The sequence below is a fragment of the Pocillopora damicornis genome, chromosome 4, assembly GCF_964200805.1.
Source record: "Pocillopora damicornis chromosome 4, jaPocDami1.2, whole genome shotgun sequence".
In the NCBI taxonomy this organism is placed as follows: Eukaryota; Metazoa; Cnidaria; class Anthozoa; order Scleractinia; family Pocilloporidae; genus Pocillopora; species Pocillopora damicornis.
The window spans coordinates 20363946-20390999 of record NC_142673.1 but is presented as its reverse complement, the minus strand read 5'-3'; the positions used below and the strand labels follow the sequence as shown (position 1 = coordinate 20390999).

Genomic DNA, 27054 nt, shown 5'->3' with positions numbered 1-27054 from the left:
AAAGAATTGGATGAGAAGTTGAGTTTGTATGGCCTGATTATCCTCAAACCCTAGATTGCATAACTGCAATATTTGCGCGACAATTATGGTGCAATTCAACCGTCGAGTATAATGGTTCGATGTGCTTAAAAATCTTCCTCTATAGATCGACGTTTGACATCGAAAATCATCACAACAGTTCGCTGATCGACAGTTATGATTTCATTAAATAGAGAGTTACGAGGTACTTCCAACAAAATGCTGAACGCATACATTGGCTTGCAGATTATTTTACAAAAAAAAACTGGTCACCTTCTTATAAATTTTAAACCTAAAAAGGCATTTCAAGCGCACGAAAGTAGGTTACTTGCTATTTGTGCGCGATGCATCACTTTTGCCATCGATTGCTTTCTACACTTCACATCAAATGTTCAATCAGTAACCTTCTCATAAAAGCGAACTTAAATACAAAAGCCTTACACATATAGACAACTTACGAAGGCAGTACGTTAATCATACCTAGCGAACAGGAAATTATGTTCTCCGCGCTACCCTTTACAAGATGATCCTGAAATAATAAAGAATATTTTACTTTATCGCTTAGAGTAAACATTTCACCTCAACAAGCCTCTATTGACATTAGAATATCAACTGAGGATCACCTCCTAATTCTCCACAAAAAGTTATTGGAGAATTTGGATTGAGCGTCGTGAAACAAAGACTAGTATAGGATCGATAACCAATCAATACAAAGGATAAGATATCACAAGAAAGACGGATGGTGGGGAGTGGGAGTTAAGCTACAAACAAGCAAACGCGTAAAAAACCAGTGAAAAAGTCACGGTTTACTTACGTTTGGTATCCGATTGGTTGAAAGGGTGGTGCGGATTTTCTGCACCAATCACGGAGTTAAGTAAACCAAAACCAGTGTAATCATAGATTACTTAAGACAATTAAAAATACTCAAAACTAAATAAAACCTCAACTGGCATAAACAGATTTAAGTACGTTAAAATACAGAGCAGTCGGCGTCAGATTGAATCCCAATCTCAAGTCGAAAGTCGCACTGATCTTAGAGTGTAAATCCAATCTAACACATGGGATTTGCACAAGTTGTTTGCCTGAGTATAATCAATGCTGTTCTCAGTATATTTGGCACTTGTATGACCATTTCGTTGATCGTGACGATTTACCAAAACCCAGAGCTTCAAAAGGGCTTGAATTTGCTCATCGTCTCTCTGACAGTTGCAGATCTTGCCAACTGCCTGATTGCACAACCAGTGTACATATACTACCTTAGCAACGAGACCAGCACCAGCTACTTGACAGCCTTTCAGATTATAGCGTTCATAGGCCTCCACGCAGTTTTCCTCAACCTTACGACAATAACTTATCACAGGATGAAGGCTTTGGCAAGGCCTTTCCATCATCTTCTTTCAGTGTCGCAGAACAGTCTTCTCGTGTACATAGGGTTGACGTGGGTTTTTTCCATAATAGCTGGGGTTACCCTCGCAACGGAACCAGGAAAAGTTGCTGGTCCTTACGTCCATGGTTTGATGATTCTTCTTCTGATTTTTACTTACATTAGAATCCTGTGGGTGTCCTGGAAACGACGTCGAGGAAAAATTTTGGCACAGGCGAGAACAGCCAATTACCATCAACAAGTCGCCACCATGGAACAAGAAAATGCAACGGCATTGACCTCTGCTATCTTAGTTGGCTCTACCTTAGTATGCTTTTTGCCCGATGTGGTACTCGATTTGATGGAAAAAGGAGAAGAAAACCGACTGAAATGGGCTTACACACTCCTATTTGCTAGTTCCGCGATGAATCCTTGCGTAATCGTATGGCGCAATCAGCAGTTTAGAAGAACTTTGCTTCGAATGGTACACCTTGCAAAGTGAATTTTCAATAACTGCTTACTCTGAGCATCATTGAAAAATAAGAACATGACAGTATTCAGTAATCTTCTACCAATTGGTGAAAGAGATGAATTAGTGCAAATAGTTCGATGGTGGCAGTTTTAAGAAAGGAAATTTTTAACTACAGGTACGTATTCAAAGATAAATTTAGGTTTTCATTTTTGTTTTTGGAAAGTTAGTTAAAGCACAAACGTTAGGGCAGGTGCCTCCCGATCATGGAAAATTTTTATTGTGAGACCATCACTTCGAATACCTGATAATGCTTAAGTCTATAAAATCATTTCTGTCGATAAGCGATCTGGGACGTAATACTTTAATCCTAAGAGGAATAATTTAAAATGCAGCAAGTAACTAATTCAGACGGCTAAACTGCACGATAATCGCACCAAAATTTTGAAGGAAAAAATTTCTTTATTATATTATATTTGCGTACAACTTTCGCTGAGATGATTTGGTAAACAAGAAAGAGGACTACAATCCAAAAAGGTTACGGCTTGTATTCATCAAGAAACACTTTGTAAATCGTCTTAGCTGAAAATAAATTCTAATATAGCTTGATCAGGTTCAAAAAAAATGTTTGTGTTATAATCTGTTTTCGAAAAGATTGCAAGATATTTCGAGATCGACCAGCTGTCTGTCAAAATGTAAAAATGGTTTAGCTTCTAAGCTATTTATTTGCTATTTGGAAAATTTGAAACAAAAAAGAATTGCTACGGAGAATTAATATTGCACGGAAACCTTAACCATGTGTCTAAAATCTGTGTAAATAACCTTAGCTTTCTGATAACAAAAATTAAACTCATAAAAATCAAAATGGTATTGGTGAGTAGTTCAGTTCTTCTTTGAGTGTAATTTTGTCTTTACAGTGTAAATATTAACTCTCGCATTTGTGATAACAAATTAATGGAACCTCACTGACATTTGAATTCCTCTTAAAAGTGGCCATCTGCATAAACAATTTTCACAGATGAACAAAAGGGCTTTCCCTTTGGTTTCTTTGTGATGATTTGCAAAGCAAGACTTAAAACTTGTAAAAGTGCTATGACTCAGGCGTGATTGACATGATACTATGATCAATTATTTTAATGAAGTTTGACCTACCTTTGGGAATCCCATCGTTAAACTAATGTTTTATACTGCGAATACCGATTGTCCTTAAAAGTCTAAACACCCGGCGATATCGGAACAACATATAGTTAGAACAGTCCAGCGGTGGCAATAGCCGCTGTTTTACGGAAGTTTCAAAGCTAGTCTTTTCAACTGGACAAACTACTCCGCAACAGTTGGTCTACGACGGATTATACATGTGCGGCAAGTGCGGCAAATGCGGCCTCTAAGACAGTTGAACCCATGAAAGGGTAATAAAAAAGCGAGTGTTTTCGATTTCAGGTTCACTTCAAAAGGGAACGGTCATTGAATCCGGAAAAATGATGCAAAGTTAATTTCCTAAAAAATCATTCAATAGATGGTGTACCGGTGACAGCTGAAAATGCTGCAAGTTTTAATTGCTTTTCGGTTTCATTAGATTTGAAAGAGTTATTGCCGAGAGTTTCTTTTATTTAGAGTAAGAAAGTTGTTGTTCCCATGCCTCAACTTGCTTCGTTCTTGATTAACTATCGTGTCCTTCGTTTTTTCGTTTCTTCATTTCATTTCCTCATTTGCGCCTTCTCAAGTCTTTTTTCTAAAAATTGTTTATACATCGCATTTAGAAACTATAATAAGACAAAACACTTCGTGATCAAAATGCGCATAGAAACAACTCAACATTTACTAGTTTTCCTGGTAAGACATTTCAAACCACTGAGGTTCGGTACCGTTTAAATGTATTTAAAAAATCGCTTGGCCGCTGTCAATAGAGATTTAGAGATGAAAAATGGCCAACTTAAAACTTGTCATTATCACTAACCATATGAAGTAGGACGAAATTGTTTTACTGGCACTTACCTAGTCATTAGCGGACCGATAGACATTGCTCAACAAGTGTAATTGCGTCCCAAAGCTGAACGGTGTATTATCTTTTATGCCTAGAAGGTTGTTAAAGTAGTTTAAAAGCCACCTGTAAATTTATACTAGAGTCAGCTTTAATTAAACTTTCGGCGTTTATAATAACAACATTTAGATCCATCCACCTGATAAAATAGGGTCATTACTTTGCATCGACTAATTTCTGTTCACAATGAGGGACAGCAATGACAAAATAGTTTCCAGTAGCCTTTCATACGAGTTTCCTCTGTTTCTAGCGGCGCTTTGAATTTGGTCTTAAACTAATCCGGTTGAACAGTAAGCAACAAGGGAATTACTAGCCGACAAAGGCTACAAACAGCTAGAAGCGGACGAAAAAACTAAGACCAGGCTTAAGATTTTCTCTCCTACACGTAAGAGTAAGTGGTCTTAAATTACGTCTGCTGATCCGCCTACTTGCACTTAGGAGTCTCAAATGGCTTTTACGCGTATTCAAGGGCTTGATAAATTAATGATTTTCATGATTACGAGTGAGATAGCTAGTATTTCGAGGTAAGCGTTTCTAAAGGTGGTCATGAGTGCTATGCAAATCACCGATTAGTGCTTAGGGTGTACTCAGTGGAAGTGGCCTCCAATTTAAAAAAAAAAGTAATAGCCATGTAATTCGTAGATCAGACTTGGAAGCACGCTGCCATGAGAGTGCACTCAAAATTATGCTTGCTTCAAACAGAAATCGTTTCATTTGCCAAAAAGACAAATCTGTAGCTTTGAGAATAAAATAAGTGAATTATTACGTATAAATGCGAAATCTTCGTTTGACACCAAACTGACAGCTACTTTTTACTGAGATGCAATAAATAAGAAGCTCGCGCCCCGACTTCCGATTGGTGGATCGGTTTAAAAGTCCTCGAGAATAGAGAAATTGACTTATTATTTTTCGATTACGATGTCAAAATGAAAAAACGAATCTGCTGGTTTGCCCGCCTCCGCTTCGATTTCTTGGTGTTAAAATTTAGATCACCACTTGGTCAGCTATTCTCTCAAGGCCTTTATGAAATTAGATCAGTTTGAGTTTTCGGTTAGTTATCAGCGTTCGTTATTAACAAAATATTCCTTAAACTAAGTATCTGCACACCGGATATAACCATGCAAAACATCACACATTTATTTAGATAATAACCTTCAATATACTGCTAGATGCCCATGATGCAGGTCACAAAGAAAATGATATGAATGGCCTTAGCCTGAGTAAATTATATTTTACCATTTCATTAACGTTCTTCACGCAAAGAATGTATAACTTTTCTTTGCAAGATTAAAAATATTCCGACGTATTTGGATTTGATATCTTACGGTCAATTGATACTCACATCCTATTCTTTGTTCAAATTCTACCTCAAGTAAATTCTTGTTCAAACAAATGGTTAGTAGAGATTACAACTACACAGTACGCCGTCATTTTGTTTTCACGATCCGAACAACATTTTTCCATAAAACTGAACAAACGACACCAGATAGATCAGAAAGGCCTATAACCTCCCTTTACCTCGTAAAGCAACGGGAGCTTGCTCCAATGTAAGGTTACTCTGATTTTATGGAAACCCCTAGCGGTGTAACTCTGCTTAAAGACAATAAGTAGCTTACAAATTGCCTACCGGACTCGGCAGTAAGAGATCTGACATATTTGATGTGGAAGATCCTTTGCTGCTCATAAATAACATCCATTGTTACACTTACAAAGGAAATCAGAATGATATACTTAAATCTTGAGAAAATTTAGAGGGATACTGTTTTCTATTCAACTAGGAATAATCATCTGAGTGTTCAACAAAAGTGAAGTTGGATACCAAACGTATGTGTGCTACGTATTGTTAGTCGTCTAACGTAAGCACATCGAATAAATCGGTACTTCCACTAAATTTTAACGTTTTTAGCTTTACTGTATAAGACTTAAAAACTTTTCGAAGGAGTGGAAAATGTGTGAATTGAAAATAATGCAGCTCAAGAACCGTGAGAACAGATTTTAGTTCGCACTAATGAAGGTTTTAAAAAATGTCTTTTTGGGTCGTTTTCTCATTTAAGTCTTAATCAAATATGCACTACTTAAATCTTTCCACAGCCAATCGAATTCTGACATTTGACGACCACATGCTCTACTGGAACCCTGATTACAAATGCAAATTTGATAAACATTGACATGGGTTTACATCAAATAAAAAAACTCTCTGGTAATTTTTAATTTAACAAACCGAAAAGAATCAGTTTGCAGAACACCAAAACTCTCTGCTTCCGGGACAAATATCTGAAACGACAAACTGTGAGAATAAAGGAGTGGAGTCAGAACTAGTACGTGGCAATTCAAAGGTAAGCATGACTTTTATAACTCTCATTTTTGCTATACCTTGTTGATGACTAAGCGCATTTATCAGTTCCAGTTCAAAAAAAAATACGATTGATCATTTATCATAGGCTGTGTTCCCTCGTCAACAAGTCAGACGTCTTAAAATGATCTATGGATTTCCAAAGCATTGAAGTCTCTTTTTCCCTTTTTTGATATTTGGGCGATTGTGAAATACATTTCCAAGTAAAGGGAATCCTTTTGTTTGTTTTGTTGGCTTGGTTTCTTTTGGTCCCAAAACACCTCATAATATTTCAAAACTTATGCTTCAGTTTGACATACTGTGGCTAGCCATAAACAAAGCCTTTTTTTCTTCTTTACATAAAGTTAGCAGTTACTAAATGATTATTACTCTGCCGGAAACAATTCCTAATCCAGGATACCCACGAATAAAACAATATTTACAGAATAAGAAACATTTAATAAACAAAGGAAAACCTGCAGGAAAATCTTTCCGTGGACTGATCGAACATTTAGCTTTGCAAAACCTCTCATTAATCTCCGAATTTTATACCGAGAAAAATAATTCCTAGTTCTTTAAGAGACCAAGAACACACAGTAATTAATCTAAGAAACTGTTTCCTCGACCACCTCATTTCAGGGTTGAATTTACATGTTGACAGCTGCTTTTCAATTTATGTATCTCCGATCTTTATATCATTCAGTTTTGCGCCAAGAGGTGAGAAACGCGCCTGTAAAACTAAGAAATAAACGTTCCTTAGTTTCATAGCTTAGCTCGTGGATTGCAAAGGACCAGATTTTAACATTTTAAAAACTCTCTACCTCATCCATAATTCATGCAAGATCTGCCCTCAATCACCACGTAAAATAAACACTACCTCGTCTTCATTTTCATGTTTTGTTTTTTAAAGAAGAATTGAAAACATAAGTTCAAAGTTCTTCCAACGCTTTATGGTTCTTTGGTTTCATTAACTTTATGGCGTCACCTATCGCTTTAAAAGAAATAATATCGCGCGAAGCGGATCGCAATCGATCACAAAGAGCTTGCTAAACGATCTCTAAAATGGCCATTTACATGTAGGAGCAATGAAGGCAAAGGCTTAAAAAATACACATGGGACTCCTATGGGTGCCCTGTAACTTTTACCGACGTGGGACAAAATTTAAAGGTACAGCGCAATGGATAAGTTCTGATGCACTTTGTCGATCATCGTCCTCTGAAGGTTGTGCATGTAGATGGATAAAATAACAAAAGCCCTTGGAAAATTATTTTACTTGAATACAAACATTATCACGTTATAAAATTAGAGTTGCGCATAACAGTGTTCAATAATTATTTACTATAAGGCGAAGTAGGAAAACTTCGAACATTACAGCTTTAGGAAAGAGAAACATGTAATCATATACCTTGTCTTCCGACGTCATATGCATAAATAGAATGTACATAAAAATTTTAATTTGCTTTTATAACATTGTACGGAATTCTTTTCCCTGCAAGTAAAATTTTTGGGACAGAGATGGTAACTGTAGGGACTATCTTTGTTCACAAGACATGTTAACAGAATACATCACAGTCAAACGAAAACTACACGAGGTCATGAACTTCTTGGTAAAATCATAATTTATTTAACAGGGAAAAATCATGACTTTTGCGAAGTTCCAACTAAACTCATAAATGTGAGAATATCAAGTTTTGTGATGACAGCATAATCATTTGGAAGGCTTTTACTAAATACAGATGTCATAGTACAAACAATCCGGGCACACGAAATTGAAAAACTGAATTGGTTTTACTCATAATTAACATGTGATTAATTTTCCTTCCTAGGGAAGGGTTAATTATTTCAAAGGCTTCCAGACAGAGGCCTTATTGAAGAAGGGGGCTTATCAGGGAAGAAGTGGAGGGAACTGATAAGAAACCCAGTGAAGCTTTATTGCATACATTATTTCCATTGAAAAACCTACAATATTAAAGAGCATTGTTCCTGTATAAGTATACCTTCAGACTAAAAAGCTGCCTTGTCTAAATGCTTGAGTTTTCAATTAAGGTAAGGAGGGATAGGGGCTATATTTAATTCCCAAGAAATTAAGGATCAAGTCAGTCTCTTTACTTACACACAGTTTGTGGCCTGCTATAAGACATTTAGTACCCCAATTTTGATTTATAAACAGCATCTTTCACCAGAGAAATTAAATTTACATAATTCTCTTTCTTCAGGTCTAGAGTTTATGGCTTATTGATCCGTTTTTTTATCATTTCTTTAAAGTTGCTATGCAACAAAGCAAAATAGACAACATTAATTGAGTAAAGCATATGACAGGGTAATTAGAATTTCCACCAGAAAAAGTAATCCGACATTTTGGCAGACTTATCGCTCAATCTGTACTTTCATTTGTACAAATTCAAAAATAATAGAAATTATTGAAAAAATATCCTCAATTCCAAAAATCTGTTACATGGAACATCTAGGACAACAAAGTAATAATTACTACCAAGCAATAGGATCATTCTGTCATTCTGGATACCATGGAGACAAGTTCGAGTCAGTAAACTCGCTGTATGAGCATAATCTACATATCTATCTTATGTTCTCTTACAGAATGATTGATCGGGTGATTTTTGCCATTTTGCCCCTTTTTCACTTGAGAATGGTAACAGGAGGATGGCCTGGGAATAAAACATTCTGGCATTCCTGCCCTGCTTACTGTAACTGTTCTTTCATAGACTACACTGCCATGGCCAAATGTGATTTGCAAATGATGGACAAGTGTGAAAATTTCGTTCTTCCCAACAACATCATGATGTTGTAAGTAAATATATATTTAGAGTCCGTAATAACAGTATAGCTCTTATTGTTTTATATAAGGATTCACCGCTAGTTCTATTGGATGCAGAAATTCTATTTTCATACGTTTATGAATAAATCTATTCATATTTCTAGATGGAAGACTGTATTGTCAAAAATTATATAAACTTCAAATCTTAAGATCACACAGTGCTGATCAATTTGCACTTTTTCATTCTATAAAATAAGATCATCTGATCATTCTAAGTCCCTAAACTCAGAAGGGTTTAAAGGTAAATTTGCTTTGACTTAACATATTACACTACATGTATGTTTCGTGACAGTCAATGATAGCAAAACACAACATCAAATGTTGTTTCTATAAATGGACATAGCATGCTGTGTTACATACACAGCTTCACAGCAGATTTTGGAGAACTTATTCAAATAATTAAGAATAACAAATTTCACAACCTTTGATAGCAAACAAGATGTGTTCGCTCTAGCCCAATTTTATCGTTTGCTGGATATATATGCTGGCTATAAATTCAATGATTTGATCACGAATTTAGCTGATGGCGTGACAAAAATAATAATCAGATTTTAGCAAAAAAATTTGTCGACGCCTTTAGCTTCTGTAAGAAAATATCAAGGCCGACTATTGACTGTTCTAACCTAAACTTGCTCTAACATTCGACGAATTAACACACCGAATAAACCTCGTGGTCATTACATACTTTATGTAAGAGATACCGTTTAGTCCCTCTCTTACATCATCAAATAAGCTTGAAACTCCTGATTCAGAGTAAACTACAGGAAAAAACTGTCCCAAGAAACTTGAAACGCTAAGTTCTCGAAACAAAACAGAAAACACAAAATGTCGTAAATTAAGGCTGTATAAATGTTCCGCAATGCCTTTGCTTTCTTTAACAATTTTGGCTTCAGTTTCCTTATCCGCTCCTTTTCCATGTTCTGCTTGGCTTCAAGCGTCTGAAGAAAGTATAGGAACACTCATTGTCTTCGGCACCACCAACCATTACATCCAAAGGTATCCTCATCTCTCTACCAAACATGAGCTCGAACGGGGTGTGCCCCGTGGAGGAATGAACACTACTGCGATAGGCCATCATGCAGAAATCAAGGTGCTTATCCCATGTAGCTGGATTAGCTTCCACTCTACCTTTTAACATGCTCCTTAAGGTTTTGTGCAGATTTTCTACGTGGCCGTTGCCCTCGGTGTAATAAGCACTGGTGCGCGTTTTGTTAATACTCAGCAGCTGGCACATTTCCGAGAACATTTTAGACTCGAAATTACGGCCTTGATGGCTATGAATGCTGTCAGACACACCAAATCTGCAGATCCAGTTCCTTACAAGCACCTTTGCACAGGTTGTGGCACGCTGGTTGGAGATTGCAAACACCTCAGCCCATTAAGTAAAACTGCACTGAACTATTAAAATGTAGCGGTTTCCTCTCCGAGACCGTGGCAAGGGACCAACAACGTCAATATGGATGCGTTGCATGGGGTTGCCAGAGGTAAATAACTGCTGTGGTGCTCTGGATTTTGCTCTTGGCTTACACTTGGCACATGTCAGACATCGATCGTAGTAACGATGCACCTCTTTGGTCATGCCAGGCCTCCAAGAATCTAGTTTTTCATCTTCATTAGAGTCTTCATTCGTCCTAGGTGGGCACCAGCAACGCCATCATGACCTACGACAAGGGCCTTCTCCACTAACTGTTTCGGTAAAACCATCCTCAGTTTAGCTTGAGTTGTGTGGCCAGCTGACTTTATATAGAGAACCCCCTGTTGCAACAACATCAGTTCAAACTGGGTTCAGACAGCACGGGCTACATAGCTCATTGACTGAAGTTCCTCAAAAGCTAGTTTCCTCCACTCTTTCAACAAATGACTAAGTACCACGTTGATATCTGGAGCATTCCTTTGGGCCTGTGCAACCACTTTTGGGGACCAACAATTTCTCACTTTACTTGGAGTTTCACTGGTCGGAACGTCTCTAGTAACAACACTAACTTGAGATAGTCCTGTTGGAGTACACGATGGAAAATTCCCATGTTGTCGTCTGGGCCTTCTAGACAAGCCGTCTGCATTGTCGTGTAACCTCCCCGGGCGATCTTGTATCTCATAATCATACTCCTGTAAGCGCTCTGGCCAACGGGCCACTTGCCCTTGAGGCTCTTTAAAAGACATTAGCCAGACTAATGAGTGATGATCAGTCCTCAGGCGAAATTTTCGTCCCAACAAGAAATAGCTAAAATGGTCCATATAGGTTACCAGAGCTAGCATCTCTAATCGAGTTGCACAATAGTTCTTTTCGTGCTCATTCAAAGAACACCTCACATAAGCTATCACACGCTCAGTGCCATCGGGTTGCAATAGAGATTAAACAGCGGCACTGCCCAGGCGTTGGTTGGCACCTGTATCAAGTACGAATAATCCTGCATCGGGACTAAAATCAGGATATGCCAAGACGGGTGCAATGGTCAAGCGATGTTTCAATTCATTGAAGGCACTTTCTTGTTCCATCTGCCACTGGAAAGCAACACCCTTCCTAGACAATTTATAGAGTGGTTCTGCGATGATTGAGAATCCAAAAATAAACCGCCTATAGTAACTTGCAAGACCAAGGAAGCTTGGAGCTCTTTGATGTCTACTGGGGTTGGCCACGTTCTGACAGTCTCAACCTTGTCAGGGTCAGTTTTGATCCCCTCTGAAGAGACAACATGCCCAAGGAACGAAACCTCTCTCTTTAGAAACTGACACTTAGTTGACGTCAGCTTAAGACCAGCAGTTCGTATCCTGTCAAATACTAAACGTAGGCGACGCAGCGGTCAGCGATGGCGGTCGGTCAACTAATTTTTAGCTCCGTTCTTATGTTCACTTTCCTCGTGTTTTTACTGTTCAGCTGCTTGAACAATCTAAGCCACTACTCTAATTGGCGGTTTTCCTCAATTGGGCATGGATTTGACACACCGGGAAGCGCCCCAGAACCTTCTTCGATGTCTTATCTCGATCCTAGTAGTTTTTGCCGAATCCGCCATTTTGGATTGAAATCATGGTACATAAGAATGAAGCGAAGGCGGTTTCTCCGAAGACGGCTTCTGTACTCAGCTAACGGAACAGCGTCTTTTAACCCATCTCTCCTGGAAAACAATCTTAGCGGCGACATTCATCCACATCCTGGACCAAACTCTACTTCTAATTCTTCATCTACATCGACGAACACAAATATTAGCTTTCCTTGCAACACGAAGTCAAACATCAGGATTACTCATTTAAATATCCGCTCCTTGAAGTCCAGGGAACACTTCACTCTGCTAAAGGATTCCGTTGTCTCAAATAATTTCGACATCTTTACGATATCAGAGACTTGGCTGGATTCTTCAGTCAACAACGAGAGCATTCATATTCCAGGCTACACTTTGTATAGACAAGACCGTGGCCCGCATAAACCTGGCGGCGGACTATGTGTTTACATTAAGAAAAACTACAAAGTTTCATCACTGGAGAATGTATCCTCAGTTTCTGATAATAACTTTCAGCAATTGTGGCTAAAAGTGCAAAGTCGCTGTTATAAGTCATTCGTCATCTGCACAGTATATCGACCACCGAGTACTCCATTAAATTTTATAGATGATCTTGCCAACAGTCTTATCGAATCCCTCCTGTCAGGTCTTGATGTCATTATATTGGGTGACCTCAATTGCAACCTCCTTCAAGATAACGCAGAATCCCGTGCTTTAAACGATTTTTGCTCTACTTTTAACCTCACCCAATTAATCAATCAACCAACCAGAGCCACGGAGAATGGGGAATCGTTAATCGATGTTGTGATGACCACGAATGAGAAACTAATTGCTTCAAACGACGTCCTTATGTCAACTATTAGCGATCACAATCTTGTTTACATCTCGCTGAAGTTAAAAAAGCCAAGGATTAAGCCCTGTTACGTCACTATTAGAAGCTATACTAATTACAGCGCCGACAATTTCCTACGTGATTTGTCATATGCGCCTTTTCACATAATAAGCCTATTTGACGATTTCAACGATCAAGTTGATGTATTCAACGAACTGTTCTTGGAAGTACTAAGTCAACATGCTCCAGTCAAGAGGGTTAAAATTAGATCTAAACCCAACCCCTTTATAACACCAGAAATTCGTCAACTAATGAGAACGCGCGACCAATGGCGCAAACTTGCGGGAAAAACAAATGACCCTTTCCACTGGAACGGATACAGATTTTTTCGTCAAGAAGTGAAAAGGGAGATTCGTGTGGCCGAAAAAGTTCACGTCAGGACTCAGATCCTGGATAGCAATGGAAATTCTAACTCAATTTGGAAAATCATTAACCGGTGTCTACCACGTAAACAACAAGATAGTTTTATGGCTTCTGAGGATCCCACTGGGTTAGCTAACGAATTAAATGATTTCTTCATTTCCGTCGGCAGTATTACTGCTCAAAAAGCCAGGGACTTATCTTTACATCATGGACTTAATGTAAATTTGGATGTGCCGACTCCTTTACACATATCCACCGACGTTAGCCCCGAATTATTCGTTCTCCATCAAGTCACGGAAAATCAGGTAGAAAGGGTGATTAGAAGCCTACCATCTAACAAAGCTCCTGGAATGGACAAGATATCTTCTAGAATTCTTAAAGACAGTTTACCCAGTACGCTAACAACAATTACCCACATCGTGAATAACTCCTTTGTTACCAACACATTTGCACGTGCATGGAAAACAGCAGAGGTTACACCTATTCTCAAATGCGGTAATCCAGATGTCCCTAACAACTATCGCCCCATCTCATTATTACCAATAGTCTCAAAAGTCACTGAAAGGTTGGTACATGGACAACTTATGGAGCATCTAATTAGAAATAATAAACTGGCAGCACATCAGAGCGGAAATAGAAAGCTTCACTCGACAGAAACCGCTCTGTTGTACGTTACAGATCAGTTGCTCCAGGCTATGGATAACAAGAAAGTTTCCATCATGGTCTTATTAGATATGTCTAAAGCATTTGATAGTATTCGACACGACATCTTGTTATCCAAGCTACAAAATCTCGATTTTTCCCAGGGTGCGTTGAATTGGTTTCAGAGTTACCTTTCTAACCGACAACAGTGCGTTCGAATCGGTGACGCAGTTTCTAAAGTACTCCCACTTGAGTTCGGAGTTCCGCAAGGCTCTATTTTAGGTCCGGTCTTGTTTACAATCTATGTTAACGACCTCCTTTCTGTTCCTAAACGTTGTCTATCTGCCTCCTATGTTGATGATTGTAAATTGTATTTGTCCTTTTCACCTGCCGAATTACCCACGTCCATCCTCGCCTTAAACGAAGATCTTACGAGAATATCTCAGTGGTGCTGTAAAAACTCTCTTTTGATTAATCCGGACAAAACTAAGGTTCTAGCTGTTGGATTACCACAACTTTTAAAGAAACTGTCATCATTCAGTATAACACTTTTTGACAAAGAAATAACACCTGTGCCTGTCGTTAAGGGCTTGGGTGTTCTTCTCGACACACACCTCAGTTATAACCAACATATCACTGAGATTGCCTCTAAATGCCTTTTTAAATTGTACCAAATTAACAGAATCAAGCACCTCCTGGATAGGAAAACACTTCTGTTAGTAATAAATTCATTTGTCTTTAGTAAACTCCAATATTGTTCAACTGTCTGGAGTAATACCAGCAGTAGCAATATTGACAAGTTACAAAAAGTCCAAAACTTTGCTGGGCGAATTATTCTGGGACTAAGAAAGTATGACCATATTTCGGATGGGTTGCGATCGTTGAAATGGCTTCCTATTAGAGAGAAACTCATTCTAAATGACGCTACTATGATGCACAAATGTGTTAACAAGCTTGTTCCAGACTATCTTGCTGATATGTTTAAATCACGTTCTCAAGTCCATAATAGACAAACTCGATCATCTGGTGCTTTGGATATACCTTTATGTCGCCTGTCAACAGGGCAGCGCTCCTTTGCTTTCAGAGGAGCCAAACTCTGGAACTCCTTGAATGATGACATTAAGTCCTTAAAATGCCCCAGGAATTTTAGACGTCATCTTGCAAATGTTTTATTAAGTTGATATATTATATTATTGATATATATTTTGTAATTATAATATTATTGTATTTACATTCTCAATTAATTTATATATTTGTATTTTTTTTATTCTATTGAGCTGAAAAGCCCACTTAGGGAGCATCAATAAAGTGTGTATGTGTATGTGTATGTGACGCAGATGTTCCTCGAATGTAGGGGCCCAGACAATAATATCATCCAAATACACAAGACAGTGTGTCCAAGTCAGTTCACCGAGCGCTAGATTCATCAATCTGGTAAAACTAGCTGGCCCATTCGTGAGACCAAATGGCATAACCTTCCACTGGAATTGTCCACGATGGGTCGAGAACGCTGTTTTGGGTCTTTCCTCTTCTTTTACTTGCATCTGCCAATACCCTGACGCTAAATCGAGACAGGAGAACCATTGGCCACCACCCAGTGCTTCCAAGACGTCATCGGTCCTTGGTAACGGTATTGCATCTTTCTCTGTACAAAAATTCACTTCGCCGTAATCAATGCACATACGGTAACTTCCATCACGTTTCCTTATTAAAACAACTGGACTACTCCAGGGACTCTGTGACTCTTCAACTTTGCCATTTGCTAGCAGCTCGTCCAGCTGTTGATCTATGATCTCCCTCTAGTGCGGTAGTATGCGACAAGGAAGCGGCTTAATCGGAGCATCCTCACCAATGTTAATTTGATAATCCATAAGATCTGATTTTCCTAAATCAGAATTTTTCATTGCAAACATGCCCTCATATTCGTCTGTCAGTAGGTAAAATTGCCTTTTCTGCTCCTCTGAAAGCCCGTCTGAATTTGGCTGAATAACTTTTGCCCTTCTATTCTCTCTTCCTGTACTTTCCTGCTTGTCATCTCCCATATTCCTGTCTATAACTGAGCAGTATGGATGGTTAGGTGCTGATGGACGGGGGCCAATTTCGGTAGGAGTAGCACTGCCATTTACACCGCTGACAGGATGGTATTCAGCATCAGGGAGATCTGATCGTAATCTGACAACTTTGTCGGAGAAGTTGGCCACTCGAACAAGAGTCTGTCCTGCCTTTGGCACTACTAGGGAACGAGCAATACCTATCTCAGAAGTCCCCAGTAGTTCTTTTGACCCCTCCAGGATTCCAGGGCTTCCGGAATTCTGTTCATAACCTCCTTCTAATCTAGCTCTTATCACTTGTTCAGTCCCCGGTTCTAGCTCTGCATCAGCACATAAAAAGATTCTATAAACACTTGGTGTAGTCTTGCGGTATCTGATGGGAATTTCCGAATCTCCTACTGCAAGAGTTCCTGTGTCATAGTGAATTTGACACTGATAGTGTTGAAAGAAATCTGATCCTAGTACAAAGTCATGGGCTAAACCTTGCACTATTATAACAGGTCAGGAGCATTCAATCTTTCCCATGCGAATTCAGTTTCTCCCAGAACAGTCCGCTGTAGTAAGTCTTCCAGCAATTGGCTCCGGTTTTAAAACAATTCCACTTTTTTCCAAGCACTCTCACTCAACACACTGACAGTAGCACCAGTGTCCAACAGTATACACATCAAACGATGATTCACAAGTCCCGAAACATAAATCCCAGACTCTGATGAGACGGACAGCACACTTTCATTTCGAGACACTCCGAAATTCTCCATAATAAAATCAGTTTCTACTAGGCCTACCTGACCTTGTCCTACGGGGACTGGTTGGCCCTCCGCAGGCCCCGTCTTACGTTTCCCGATACTTTAGTTGGACATTCCCGCGCAAAGTGACCTCGTCGGTGGCAAGAATAGCACACCGCGTCATCACGGCGCCTCGGAGCTATTGTTGTCCTTGTCTCGTTTTTTCTTTCTAGTTCCTTAATTTTCTCGTTCACGCCCAGAACAAGTTCCTTAAGCTCACGTATCTCTGTCGAAATCCTCTTGTTTCCAGCCGAGGTGCTGTCTACACTCATGGATTGCTTCTTCTCAAGTGACGGAGCCGCTTGACGATTTACGCGCGCTTTCTAATTGGCGAACCACGCGAACTGCCTCCACGAGTGATCCCGGTTGACTGATAAATAACTTCTCTCGTATTTCATTACTCACTACCAATCCTTGAATTAACTGATCTCTGGCCAACTCCACTTTGAATGGATAAGCTGTACCTTGTAGTCCTCCCTCGTCTTACCCGAATCGAATCTCTTTATCAACTGTGCCGTAAAATCGTCAAATGACAAGAACTCTGAAAGCTTGAGAAGTTCCACCGCCTTAAAGGCCGGCTGGTCCAACATTGTGAGTAAATATGCTCGACGATCCGACGGCTTGATGTGCACAAGGTCGGCATACTGCACGAACTAGGATAACCATGTTTTAAAGCTCTGTCCCGCTGAGTAAACACGCGGTGCTCGTACATTTCTCCTCGCTTCGCTTACCTCACTCGACATCATCATACTCTGCTTAAGCGCCTGTACTAACTGCTGCAGGTCACTGTTCCCTTCGTTCGGTTCACTCTTCATCAGTTTCTCCGGCTTATGTTCCGGCGGGAAATCTGGTGGTTGCCGCCATCGGCACCTTCGGGTATTTTCACTTGGTCTTTGTCCATCTTGTCGGCTCAAAATCCCAGACCGCTGCCACCAATGTAAGAAAATATCTCGGCCGACACTTGACCGTTCTAAACTAAACTCGCTCTAACATTCGACGACTGAAAACACACCGAATAAACCTCGTGGTTATTACATAGTTTATGTAAGCGATACCGTTTAGTCCCTCTCTTACACTTCGAAAATGTAAACTACGCGGCCTTGGGAACACTTTCACTATGCGTTTAAAATTCGTTTGAGATTTTTCGCAGATGATGGTATCTCAAAATCTCACGTCCAGGTCAGCTGCAGGCGAAAACGACTTGGTAAAGTAAATAACCAGCATGTTGTTTTACCCCTCAACAACTATATCAATCACAAACCAATTTCTCTCACGACTAGAGTTACCTGACTGAAAGAGTGAAGTTTATTGTTAGCTACCGTAAAAACTTTCCGGCCTACTGATCAATAAGGATAAATATTGTGTCTGATGATATGGCGAGACATGCATACCTGTTCAAACAAACTTCAATCTGCATGTCTGGTTAAGTTGCGGATCTTTCGGTTCTCCTTGAATAAAACATGCACGCTTGTGTTAAAGACTTTTCGTTTGATATCTGGTTAAGCTCAAATCACGTAGGTCTTTCGCGGCCTACGGAACACAGCTAGACAAATTTTGTTTGCTTCGCAGTCATTGTTTTGCTTCTATTTGTATTGAAATTAAGATATGAAAATAAGTTAGACCTTATATATATATATATATATGTATATAAGTGAAGGAATCAAAGAGGAAGCATCGATTCTCTGTTACTCTGAGTTTCGCGCCTAAGCGCTCGTCAGACAGAACTTTCTGTTCTGTTCTGTCTGACGAGCGCTTAGGCGCGAAACTCAGAGTAACAGAGAATCGATGCATCCTCTTTGATTCCTTCACTTATATATACTCAGCTCTGCTACCACAGAGCACTTTATGCCAAGGTAGACTCTGCCCCCACATTTATTTATTTATATATATATATATATATATATATATATATATATATATATATATATATATATCAGTTATCTTACCTTCATTCTTTCCTTTGAATTTCCGGGATAATATTGTTGAATTCATTCCCTTTTCACGTGATTTTCTTAATACCGAACGCGACGAAGTCTCCCCTTGAAAAGCAAGTTGTGACAGTTGTGAAGTGCACTGCCTCGCGCAGCCGCGTTGCTTAGCGCGAAAATTCTGTGATAATCTTACATGAAGCCAGACAAGATCGAAAGTGGTAAATCAACATTATATTTAAACAGAGTCTATTTCATATTTTGATTTCAGAGATTTATCCAAAAACAATTTGGTTGAAGTTCCGTCCTGTGTACTGAACAGAAGTAAAAGTATCTCCTCTTTGTAAGTATTTTAAAATTAAACAAGGGAACAGGGAAGAGTGCTCTTTGAGTGCTCTTTGGTGAGTAGTTGTTCATACAGATTGCCGCTGTTGTTCTTGTTTTATTATTTACACCTTTGTAAACTTTGCACGTTTTTCTTAGTGAACAAAGACTTATATTACTAATGCGGCTACTACTACTTCTACTACTGCTGCTGCTACTGCTGCTGCCGCTATCACTACGACTTGTATCGCTACAGTTACAACTGCTACTGCTACTACTACTACTACGTCTACAAATACTACATAAACTTTCAGGTCCGAATTTTCCGAGGAGTATCGTTTTTTCATATTATGACTTAAGTTAGCACTGCTTGATATTGACCACATTTGCTTTCACAGGATTCTTTTAGGAAATAATATCGGTGTCATTGAAGAAGGAACCTTTCCAATTATGCCAAATCTTCTACGCTTGTGAGTTTTCGTTAAATTATTTCTGATATCATTCAATTTCACCTAGTGTTCGAGAATTCGCGAGTAATATTTGAGCCTGGTGAGACAGTCAAAAATATATGCTCAGATTCATCATCCAAGTTTAGAAATGGAAGGGATATCATCAAAATGTTTGGGTTCCTAACAGCAGTTTCATACAAATAAATAACTGCGAAAATTGAATGTTCGTTTCAGAAGAAATCGGCTCGCAAATAAGCGTTCTCGTGGAAGAAAGAACCCTAGAGATAGAACAAGTAATTTCGTTGGTGGACTCCGGAATAAGTTAATGATGAGACTGAACGCAGATTGTACACAGATTACTCTTCATTACAAATTTGGCACAATAAAGCCTCTGGAGTTTTTAGCATGCTCTGAAGTGAGAAAGATCGAAACCGTTTTTGATTGGACCCAATAAATGAATACGTCAGTAGCAGTTAATAGAAAAGTGGGATTAAATTCAGGACCAACAGTAGCTATTAAAAGTTAAAGTTCTGATGTAGTGGGAACCAATGTTAAAAAAACTTTTAACGTAATGACAACTATACCACTGCCTCTTTTTCAGAGACTTGTCCTTTAACGACCTCTGCGAATGGAGAGGAGATATCGCTAACACCCTTCCCTCCCTACAGACAGTAGAATTCAAAGGAAACCATTTATACTTCCCAGACAAGAATATTTTTGAAGTTCACAACCTTAAAGAAATTAGAGGGATCACGTGGAATATTAATTGCGCTAACTGCACATTGATTAACAATAAAATACTTGTCAGTTCAAATGAAAGTGACCCGGCGTGCATAATGACATCAGAGAAGTATGTTTTTCCGGAAGAGATTGAATATGGAAGGTCACTTCTCTTCGTAAAACGAGGATTTTCACCAAAATGCTTATGTGAGTCAGACAATTGCGTCGCGGAAGAAATTTACTTGCCTTATGAGCTCACACTCAACACGTTACCAAGAAAGTTATTTTACACTGAGTACATTCTAGGCGCCATTGCAATAATCTTCAACCTTGTCGTCATGTTTATTTCGTTCGGATGCCGTTCGCTTCGCACTAGCACTTCCTTCATTTTGCTAGGAAATATCAGTGTTTGTGACATCTTTATGGGTGTTTACTCAGTCTTAATAGCCAGATACACCGTATATGAATTTATAGTTAACGCGGGCAACTACCCTAGGATGGACGTATTTGTTAATGATTACTGTACCATAATGGGAGTTATTTTCACAACGGCTCAAATAGTCTCAGTTTCAAGCTCTCTTTTGGCAACGGTGGAGCGTTATTTATCGATAGTGCATTGCATGAATCCGGGAGTAAGGTTGAGAAAGACCACTGCACTTAAGTGTGTGACGGGAATATGGTGTGCTGCGATCGCCTACTCGCTTCTGCCGGTTTTCCAAGTTGGCGGTTTGAGATATCATGGCGAATTCACATGCATGATGCCATTTGTGAACGGGCCTGACCAACAGGACACGTCAGAGGCTGGCCTCGCTGTTGCAGCCCTGCTTGTTTTGTTTTATGTCATTAGCATTGCTTTATACTTTCACATCTTTCTCCATGTTAGAAAAGCAGGCATGAGTGCCGGTGTAAAGCGAAAGGCTACCTTGGCTAAGAACATTTCAATAATGGTTTTTACAAACTTCATATTCTTCATATCACCAATGGTATGCACTTTACTGTTTGTGTACAGGTCTGAACAACTCCTCAAAGCTTTCAGTATAAGCACTTTACGAAGCCTTAAAACCTATTTTATCATGCTCTCCTGGGCTCCAGTTGTGTTTATCAGCTTCAATTCTTGCTTAAACCCTTGCCTGTGTGCATTCAGACATCCAAAATTCCGAAAAGAGATTAAAGTTTATGTTGAGAAGCTTCAGTGCTCTTTTTTGCGACGATCTCAGCACAATTTGCCCCAGGTATGGACGCTTACAGCTGCGGAACGACTGGAACTTACCTCAACAAATGTTATTGTTGGAAATGACAATGTTAGCTGTGAGACTTATAGATCACTGGAAACTTTGAACTGAACCTGAAGCGGATGGAGATTTTCCTTAACTGCCTCAAGCATCGTTTGTGACCACTGACGTGAAATATGTTTCGTTTATTTCACAGGAGTTAATTTTAACAGTTGTTTATTTGTTATGGAGCACTTAGCATCTTGATGTTTTGATGCTTTTGAAATTAATTAGTTTAGTTCATGATGATGACAGTCACACAGTAAAGTATTTTTTAACATTTCGGCCATAGTTATTGGGGATATCCACCTGATTACGACGGGGAACTGTAATATTCTCACTCAAACATGCTTGATAGAGAAATGCATAATAAGTGTTCTTCAAACCTTAAAACACTGAGAGCAAACACTGAGGGGTAGGCTTTATTGCAAGTATCATTTTGGTGTGGATTGACCATCTGCTGAGACATGCATTGTTTCCCCACAAACAACTTTATAGAGTTGTAGGAATATGACCACTTCCTAGGGGTTTTTGACGCAATTTTTGATTTCTAGAGAAGAACTTGATCTGTATGATTAGTATAAACTGTTTCATGTCGTTGTTAAAACCTAAAGGTCTTAAAAGTTGTTGAGTAGTCAGTTCTTTTGTTTGCTGCCAAATGAGTTCGATTTGAGGCACAGAACAAGCTTCGCACTGCGCGGCGAATGTTCCCCATCTTCCAGTAATACAAAATGGGATTGACACTCGCGTTCATGAGAGCCAAGATCTCTGCAATGTCCCACAAAATGTTTTGGGATATGTTGAAATCTTGAGTAAAGATGAAACGAATAGTAGCAAAAGCGCTCAGGGAATAAAAGACAAAAAACAAAACGACAACATACAAAATGGCGGCTGCAGATTTCCTTCTTCGTGAGGCTGACCTGAACATTTCAGCTTGTAGTTTATTTTGATTCCAAATCACCATCTGATGTCTCCGTAAAATGCGAAAAATTTCGGCGCAAACTGCGACCAATGCAACGGCGACCACCACCATGATGGCGACGCTAATTGAGGAAACAACGTTGATGCTAACACCTAATGGCCAAGTGCATACAACAAGACCCCATGACAACAAAGTCACAATGACCACAGCCAACACACGAGGAATAGTGACGAGGACTCCATATCGCAAATGCAAACGGAGAGCGATCAAGCGTTCCAAACTTATTGCAAGCAAAATCAACATGGAAAGAATTCCGGTGTATATGAGCAAGCCTTCTTTGACAAGCAACAAGAGGCACCAGAACTCGCCCAGCAGAAGTCGTGCTTTAAAAGCTACGAAAACAGGATGAACAACGCAGCCTACTGTTAAATCAGTTAAAGCCAACGAACATAGGAGCACGTTTGAAGGAGTGTGAAGAGACGGTGTCTTGACAATGGCAGCGATAACGGGCATGTTTTGTACCGTGGCTGTTAAGCAGAATACACCATTCAACACCAACATCGCCACGTTCGTGGGAAACATACGGAGTCTCCTAAGAGGGCTATCAATGATGAACGAGCAGTGAACTGTCTCGTTTTCCATTTTCTAAAGGCAGATGTTATTAGCTTGATGATGAGGGAGCCTTGAGGGATGTTATGGTTAAAGTTTTCTTTCTTCCGCTAACGTGTAAAACGTCCAACTCTAAAACTACCGGAATAAAAGAAAGAGCCTTGAACAAAAACAACACTACTTTAACTAAATTTAAAACTGAGTTCCCCTCTAGATTAAACTGACTTTCTAGATGTCACAATTTTCGAGCACGCAGAATTAATAACTTTTCGTCCTTATTTGAATAGACCCAATCATCATATCAAGCGGCTTTGCAAAAACAAAATGCAAAACAGGAATTTAACCTCTACTAACATGGGAGTAGAGCGGTATTTTGCTGCCACCTAACCTGTTTTCACATTGCAAGAAACGATAACACGAGTCATAACCTCAGCGACCAAAACCGAAAAAAATTATTCAGTACTAACATGACTTAATTGAAATTTTTTGCGTAAATACATTGTCAAAATTAGCTACCATATTCAAGTATCACTCAATATCACTGAATATACATGATACCACACTTCAAAGAGTGAAACGAATATTCAACAATTTGAGCAACTCGACGTGTACAACACTGTAGCTTGTTTAAATTTTCCCAGATCCTGATAATATTTCCTTACTGAACTATATGTATCAGAGAAATAACAAATATTGTAGCTAGTTTCCTGTTTAGGTAGCCGTGATACGTGACTATTCTAATTGCTAGCTAGTGGAAATATGAAATGATTTTGAATAACATATCTGAAATGTAGAAACAGCTACATTTACCCTGGTTAATCTTAACAATTTTCATTTTTTTCGTTGTACTTAGGTTTAGTGGAAAAAGTCTATTCCCAGCTGATCTCAGTTCTCGCTCTGGTCAAATTCAAAAATTATTCATGATGTAATGGAGTTTATATGAAATAATTCATATTTGTACTGCGGTTGTAGATGAAAGTGGAAATGTGATCATCGCAGTAAATTTTCCAATTTAAGCAATTGGAAAGAAGAAGCCTGAAAAAAAAAAAAAAAAAAAAAAAAATCAGGGCTTCAACGGGAAGCCCTGATTTTTTTCAGGCTTCTTCTTTCCAATTGCTTAAATTGGAAAATTTACTGCGATGATCACATTTCCACTTTTATTCATGATGTAGTTAGCATCACGTTCTTAGGCTAATTTCTCGGTACACTGAACGCTTACGTAAGCTCTCTGATTACTCTCATTGTTACTCTTTAGCTGTCAAACTTGTTTCATTTCTATCGTTATCATTACTACCTATATACACAACCATTCTCCGGGTCTTTTAAATACTGCTGCTAATCTCATGATTAGAAGATACTGGTAATTTCAAATTCATATTATCAATTATTTTTGTATTCATAACTAACGCTGCAAGAAAAAAAGACATATCATGAATAGTTAATCATAGGTAATGGTAAGAGCCTGGGTGAGATAAGAGCTGTAGTCCTAAGCCCACTGGTATAGAGGTCGGATAACGCTATCCAATGGATAAATTACTATCGTGTGAATAAGTGATAGCAAAACCTACAGCGTTAACCACCGTATAAAGAATTATCCAGTGGATAGCGTTATCCAACCCTCGAACAACCAGGGCCTGATTCAGTTCATCTGGAGAGAGTTTTGCGTTGGAAGCCTGCTAAACTATCACTCAACTTCGCTGGTTAGACCGCTTTTTGAGCCGCTGATAATGAAGTGAGCCCAAGTTTAACATCGCTGTCCGAATAGGCGCGCCGATGTTTTCAACTGATGCCACATCAGCCATACTGAAAATCTGTTCCTTTGTTTCACCAATGCAATATAGCTGCTAAACAAGGGAGTTGGGAAAGTTCTGTTTGTGGCTAACTACGTTCACTCCGCCTTTCTCAGCTCAGTCCGTCACTGAAGCAAAAGTAATGAGCGTAAATAAAATTAATCACCGCCGCGCTAGACTATGAAAACATTCTTTCCCCCTCCTTTCCAGAGTTCAAGCGAGGAGGATAGCTCATTACTTCTTAATTGCACGACTTTCTCCCATGGGAAAGAGGGAAAGCCTCTTCTGATCGATTTTTGAGAGGATTCACAGAACTGTCGACATGTGGGGTTGATTGTTTAAACAAAGTTTAATCGTTAGTTAACAAAACCGCGTTCTAAACCAACTTCGATTTAGCCAAACCTTTCATATGGATCTTTTTTTTTTTTGGGAACAGTGTACGCCAAGACGTCCGAAAGCTGATAGTAGATGGGCATTTTTTAATTAAATCGACCCTCCTATAGAGAATCCCTGACGCCAACTGCTTGCGAAGAAAAAGCCGTGGTTGGGGTTAGACCTCATTTAAATAACCGGCCCTTGGTGTCCACTTAAATGTACCGCACTAAATGACAGCGTCTTTGATTTGTTCCTTCCATATCTGGGAGGATTTTTTTTGTTTCATTTATGTTTTTTATTCCTAAAATTGTGCAAAATCAAAGAATTTTTGGAAGGAAAATGAAAGAAAACTTATTTTTAAGTTATCATTTGTGTGTTTTTCGTGTTTTGTCTTACCAAATGAAAATTGTTGCTTTACACTCTTGACAAGGAACACTCAAAGAGTACTCGAAATAGCATGTAACCAATTCCTCTAACTTAACTCGATTACGAGTGCCTTTCTTGATATGAACAAACGATTGCTACGCGACTAATTTTCAGTATAATACAACTAACCCACAGCACGTTTCTTTTGTCAGTTCATGGTTGCAGATGTACTCTCATAATTTCAAAAGGCCCTAATTTCTATTGTAGCTCTTCAATGTAAATATCCGAACAAAAAATAAAAGGACTCGTTGATCGGAAATGTAAAGCTTAGAGTACTTTTTGAATCTTCCTTTACATGAAGATTTGGACGTGCACCTGTTTCAATGTTTAATGTTTTACATGATTACGTAGAAGCCAAGTGTATTGTTAATGATGACCTACTAAAAATGTTTAAGAAACTGAATAATAATTGGCAAAAAGAAGCCGAAATGCTGTGTTCAAGAAAGATGTCAACTCAGTTTTGGCCAAATTTAATTCATTTGACTACTTGTCATTAGCTTACGCTCAAATTTTGCATTTTGCAATTTTCCCCGCCTACAAATTACTCTAAAACCGAAGTAAGATTATGACCACTCAGTTTTTTTAGAACGAGCCATTTATTGAGTACAATTTCTAAAACTATCAAGAAATCTTAAATAAAAGCATAAATTATTTTCGTTTCTAAGCATTGTTAGATTTAAAATAATTCCAGGTCACCTTCTAGAAGGAAAACGGAAAAGCTCTCTTACCACCTAGGTGGCGTAACCAAAGTGTCATTACGGACAGTGAAAAATATTCGACACCAGGATATCTATAATATAATAGTGCCAATTTCAAGTCTACAAATCTACTTCATGAAATCATGCTATGACAATCCACATTTCACTTTTTCATGTACACATTGTTTAATTTCAAGATTTTTACCCTGAAGTTTTCTCGAAAAAAAATTATAGAAATTGACCGAATTGAAATATGACTAGCTAAACAAAGAGACACACCTCTTGAAGACGCAAATATAAACAAATTTTTTAAAGGTGTGAACATTGTTCGCTTTGGCTTCGAGCCCACGCTTAAAGTAGATTACATCTGAATTTTTATTTTCTATTCCTACTGAAATACTTAAAAATTCGAATTCGTCATTTTTCCTTTCCACCTAGATAGCTGGCCAGCATTCCCTCACCATAGAATCGACTGGTTTTTCCTCTCTCAATCTACTTTTCTTTTTATATTCGCTCTGTACTCGAGAGTTTTGCCCCTAAGAAAGCTCAGTTTCTAATCTCCCACTCTCTCGCTTAAATTTAAATAAAATCTCTCCTTTTACAAACTCAGTAATGTTGCCTAGCAAGTTGTAGTTACATAAATCACTACTTACCTTCTAGCGTCATTTAATTTAAAATGTTTCCTTTTTCCTTCAAAGCAGTTAGGAATAGACATAACACAACGTTCTGATACGCAAGGAGAATAATTGGGGCT

General features: G+C 38.8%; 3 protein-coding genes across 3 annotated transcripts; 2 read left to right on the top strand and 1 right to left on the bottom strand.

The window, feature by feature from the left end:
• Positions 1-818: 818 nt before the first annotated feature.
• LOC113685910 (adenosine receptor A2b-like) lies at positions 819-1883 on the top strand. The gene has a single exon (XM_027203493.2). The coding sequence runs from the start codon at positions 1077-1079 to the stop codon at positions 1881-1883; it is 807 nt and encodes a 268-aa protein (XP_027059294.2). The 5' UTR covers positions 819-1076.
• LOC113685894 (lutropin-choriogonadotropic hormone receptor) lies at positions 1847-21693 on the top strand. Its single transcript, XM_089204886.1, has 5 exons — positions 1847-2028; positions 8822-9028; positions 18988-19059; positions 19439-19510; positions 20091-21693. The coding sequence occupies exons 1-5, from the start codon at positions 1991-1993 to the stop codon at positions 21550-21552; spliced, it is 1851 nt and encodes a 616-aa protein (XP_089061012.1). The 5' UTR covers positions 1847-1990; the 3' UTR covers positions 21553-21693.
• Positions 21694-21883: 190 nt separating this feature from the next.
• LOC113685895 (uncharacterized) lies at positions 21884-27032 on the bottom strand. The gene is made up of 2 exons (XM_027203475.2): positions 26954-27032; positions 21884-23149 (listed from the first exon to the last, which is right to left on the bottom strand). The coding sequence occupies exon 2, from the start codon at positions 23042-23044 to the stop codon at positions 22082-22084; it is 963 nt and encodes a 320-aa protein (XP_027059276.2). The 5' UTR covers positions 23045-23149; positions 26954-27032; the 3' UTR covers positions 21884-22081.
• Between the last annotated feature and the right edge of the window lie 22 nt (positions 27033-27054).